The sequence below is a fragment of the Perkinsus marinus genome (genome assembly GCF_000006405.1).
Source record: "Perkinsus marinus ATCC 50983 genomic scaffold scf_1104296943560, whole genome shotgun sequence".
In the NCBI taxonomy this organism is placed as follows: domain Eukaryota; phylum Perkinsozoa; order Perkinsida; family Perkinsidae; genus Perkinsus; species Perkinsus marinus.
In genome coordinates, this window is record NW_003211781.1 from 82297 (window position 1) to 86579 (window position 4283).

Sequence of the window (4283 nt, forward strand, 5' to 3'; positions counted from 1 at the left end):
GTAATGCTCGAGGTTCCTATCGACCTGGTGATTGTGTACTCGTACATATCGGGGGTGGTCGAAAGTTGAGCATGAGCTTCAGAATGGGACATATCATCGAGTGTCTCTCTGGGCGCCGGGTCAGAGTACGACTGGTCAATGGACTGGTAACGACTGAGAACCTCTACAACATTGTTATGCTCTATCCTTATGCTGGTAACGAGCTGGGCACTGCTGTGGTCTCTAGAGAAGGTATGTATATCGACGTTAAGAATGATTCTGAGTGGCGAGCTGCACGAGTGACCTATGATCCGTGCGACCGTCCTGACAAACTATGGATATGGTTCCTCGATGGTAACAACGATACTCCTATTATGGTACGCTTGGATAGTATCGAGTGGAGGCTCTCCTCTGATACTTGTGGTACACCACAAGGGGGGCGTGATGGCGCTGCCATTGGTCAACGCATATCCGTAGCCTATATCGTGTTGCGTAAGCGACAATGGTTCTCTGGAGTCATCGTGAGGTCTCGCTCGCCCAATATTGTTACTATTGCTTTCGATAACGGGTATGTTGATGAGATTGACCTATCGACTACTGGATATAAACTAAACACCCGTTCGTAGTTTGATTCTTCTTGCGCCAAAGGGCCTTTGTGTTCCAAGTCCTGGGCCGTTCCCCATCACAGCAACAATGGTGGTACTCTACTCGCAAAGTATAACTACAGTAATTGCCAGCGAACCCGAAGGCTCTTCTGGGTTTCCTCTGACCGTTCGAGACTATGCTGGAGGAATCATAAAGACATAACCAAGTGCCACCAGCATGGCAGACATAATGCATCAGAACTCATAATGAGTTCTCATGAGTTACTCATTCAGTGTTGGAGGCCATCAAAGCATCCTGTTGTCCGGAGTGGTGGGTATAGTTCATGGTCCAAGCACAACTACTTTCAAGAGATGCAGTGTGAGCAAACCCCAGCATATAGACAGTTCGATACTCAGGCTTACAGACCGTAGTCGATCCTGCTTGGTGCTGCTTTTCACTGCTCCTCAAAGACAGAACACTCGATCTAGCCATACAGACAACATCCGCTCGAGTAGGAATGCATAGTCGCACTCAATCGAACGATCAAAAACCAGATGTGTTGATATCAGCGTGGTAAGCTGAGCCTGATGAGCCATTCAGCGCTAGTCGGTTAGCATCTATACAGCGACTATTCAGGTTGGTAGGCCTGGACGATTTATGCCGGAACTCCGCACCGGTTTCGCGGAGTGACATATTTCTCGGTACAGGACGGATGAAAATACAGTCGGAGGCACATGAGAAAGGGTTGCATACGGGAGGATACGAAGCCTCAATAAATATCATCATTCAGGCTCACATACCGCTCTTATATTGTGAACCGTTTTCGATACAGTCAAACACCGAAAGATGTAATATGCCCAGCAACGGCGACATGCTCTACTAACGATTCACAAGTGAAGACACACCAGAAATATTGAGATCATGTTATGACCAACTCTAGGCCTCTTTGTATGAGCAGCCTTGTAGTAATGTTCAACGATTGCATTCAGAAAATGCTTATCTGCGAGACAGGTGAATCACTACCGCTAGCAGTACTGACGAGAGTATCGGTCAGGTTAGCAAAACTAGCATCCGAGAATCGATCTCTAAGGGAAGTTATATCATCGTTGAGAGGCAATATAAGAGTTGTAGCTCGCATACGGTGAGCCTTTCACGATCGACTCCCCGGTAGAGTCACTACTACAGGCCACTAGGTGGCAAGGAAGTCGGGGAGACGGTCGCTGTTCATCTTATAAGTGACGACACAGTGAGTCGTATTCACTGAACATGAGAGTGTCAGGCTAACCGACAGGTTGTATGCGATATGATGGATGGGAGAAAGAGAGCGATCCGTTTGGATGCTGCATTCGGCCCTACTGCATCACAAGATGACGTCTATGATTCTTCTATCAGAGACCTTGTACACGCAGTAAGCACAACTGCTCGGATTGTTCAAGTCCGCTCGGAAGAATGTGGCACACTCAAACGAGTTTGTAGGTTCTAGATGGCTACAACTCATGCATCTTCGCCTACGGCCCGACAGGCTCCGGGAAGACTTACACAGTATTCGGTTCTCCCGAGGGCAGCGCTCATGTGTGGGGCGACAATGGGTTGCACTCTGGTGAACAGGCCAGTTTGATGCGCTATTGCTCTCAGCGGACTACACGAGCGGATTATGAGAGATTTATTCAGTACCAAAGGAGGTCAAGGGGGTCATCACATGCTGATTTCGATGTCTATGGTTGAAATCTACAACGAATATATCTACGATCTCCTCGCTCCAGAAAAGTGAGGTGGTCCATATTCGGTTATTATATTGAATTATTGATTCTACCAAAATCAGCATTTGTCTACACCAGGCCTGCGATAGTGAAGGCTCTCTCGGGAAATCAACTTCGGGAAGGGAATGATAACATTATTGTCGAGGGTCTTCTAGAACTGTCTCTAGAAAATCTGAACGACGCTCTGAAGGTGCTCACGCTTCTTGCTGCCAAGATCATGTGTCTATGACCCGGCTTCTTCAGGCTTTCCAAGCGGCGGTGGCAACTCGTCGAACATCATCGACCAATATCAATTCGCATAGTTCGAGGAGTCACTGTGTTGTCACGCTGAGAACGAGTCTGCCATGCCCATATACAGCAACTTGTCGTCACGGGAAACTCAATCTCATCGGTAAGTTACTTAGAAATCACATTCAATCCAGTAAAAGTGCTCGAGCGTCCCAGATCTGGCCGGTAGCGAAAATGTTGGTCGGAGTGGCGCTAAGGGCAGTACATTAAGGGAAGCCCAGATGATCAACAAATCTCTGAGTACTCTGGTCAGTATTGTTGGTCTCACTTGGTTGTCTATTCCTCTCATATGCCCTAGGGTGACGTGTTGAATGCTCTCCTGGCTGCACAACAAAAGGATGGTGGAGGAAGTCAGTCGAAAACACATGTCCCTTATCGTAATTCCAAGCTCACCCTCATGCTCAAGGATTCGCTGGGTGGCAGCGCCAAAGTACTCATGATAGCACACTTAAGTGTAGGCTGAGGTCACCAGTGCCAAGATTATGCCTCGACGGTCTGGGTTCTGTTCAGGTATCGCCTTGCATCACAGATGTCTCACAGACTTTGTCAACACTGAAGTTTGCATCGAAAGAGCGGATGGTTGAGCTCGGCCCGGCCAACCTGAGTATGCCAACTTGGCATTGCCAAGCTAACGTATCTTTATATGACTTCATAGTCCTGCAACAATGTGGCAAAAGAAGGTAAAGCAGCAAGAAGCAACTCTCGCAGTAGGGACTTTAGAGTACAGCTTCTTGAGCACGCCTATGGCCGCTTGGTTGTCGACCATGAGCAGTACTGGTATTCGATCATCAACAGCTAGCTCAGAAATGAAGCTGAGCATGATGAAAGCAGCTAAGAGCTCAAGTGTCACCATATTTGCAGATGTTGGTCTTGTACCACCGGGTTGAACTTCCTGTCTGTTTTTTTGTGGTAGGTCACTCAGCCGATAAGCAAACCAGAACGTCTGGCCCTTCATCCAAATACAACCCCCCATACGGTCAAGACTGGCATCGCATGATGCCAGGACAAGGCTAACCGGTTCGGAATTACCGTATCTTGTCATATACTCAACAGGAGATGATTCAAAAATCTTCTCCAGGGCAGTCATCCTGCCTTGAAGGAAGGATCAGGGTATCGAAACACCTGTAGCTTCAAGCCAATCTTTTACCCGCTTAGGAATCTTCTTATGTGCAGTGCAAGTGAATGCATCGCCAAAGATGCCGCCAGGACCCATGGAAAACCTAGCAGAGTCTCTCTCAGCTGTAGATCTCGGAGGCTCCCATGAACCATCTCGACTGCTATCCAAACCAAGAACTGTAAGGTTTTTGCCTTCAACCTTTTCAACAGGGCTTAGGGACAATTGATGTGAGGGAACCAGCTTATCAAAGTCGGCCGAAGCACCCAGGTCTAACTGTTCCAGTGCAAGCTTCATTTGAGGAGTGAGCTCATACTTCATATCCCAACCTTCCGTGGCATGATCAAACCACGTCCGTAACTGGTTCATAGCCAAACGAGCCGGTGCATAGCAATAGGTTGGGTCGAAGTATCGCCCACATAGTGCAAAAGCTTGCCGTTTGCTCAATACAGATGGTACCAATACCTCTCCAGCATCTATACTGGGGCAGTCAGTAGAGAGTTCATTACTACTCGAGATTTCCCGGACTAAGTGAGAAACTTCCGAGTCACTACTCA

General features: G+C 47.9%; 2 protein-coding genes across 2 annotated transcripts in view; both read left to right on the top strand.

The window, feature by feature from the left end:
- Positions 1–3: 3 nt before the first annotated feature.
- Pmar_PMAR000669 (hypothetical protein) lies at positions 4–605 on the top strand (the record flags this gene model as incomplete). Its single annotated transcript, XM_002781092.1, has 2 exons — positions 4–35; positions 83–605. The coding sequence occupies 2 exons, from the start codon at positions 4–6 to the stop codon at positions 603–605; spliced, it is 555 nt and encodes a 184-aa protein (XP_002781138.1).
- A 927-nt stretch (positions 606–1532) lies between these two features.
- Pmar_PMAR000670 (kinesin heavy chain, putative) overlaps positions 1533–4283 on the top strand; it is a gene marked incomplete at both ends in the record, with an annotated part of 10466 nt that continues 7715 nt past the window's right edge. Inside the window, 9 exons of the mRNA XM_002781093.1 lie at positions 1533–1575; positions 1758–1810; positions 1844–1972; positions 2041–2138; positions 2200–2331; positions 2480–2715; positions 2769–2883; positions 2964–3066; positions 3123–3216. Coding sequence (XP_002781139.1) covers positions 1533–1575; positions 1758–1810; positions 1844–1972; positions 2041–2138; positions 2200–2331; positions 2480–2715; positions 2769–2883; positions 2964–3066; positions 3123–3216 — 1003 coding nt within the window. The remainder of the gene's footprint in view (positions 1576–1757; positions 1811–1843; positions 1973–2040; positions 2139–2199; positions 2332–2479; positions 2716–2768; positions 2884–2963; positions 3067–3122; positions 3217–4283) is intronic.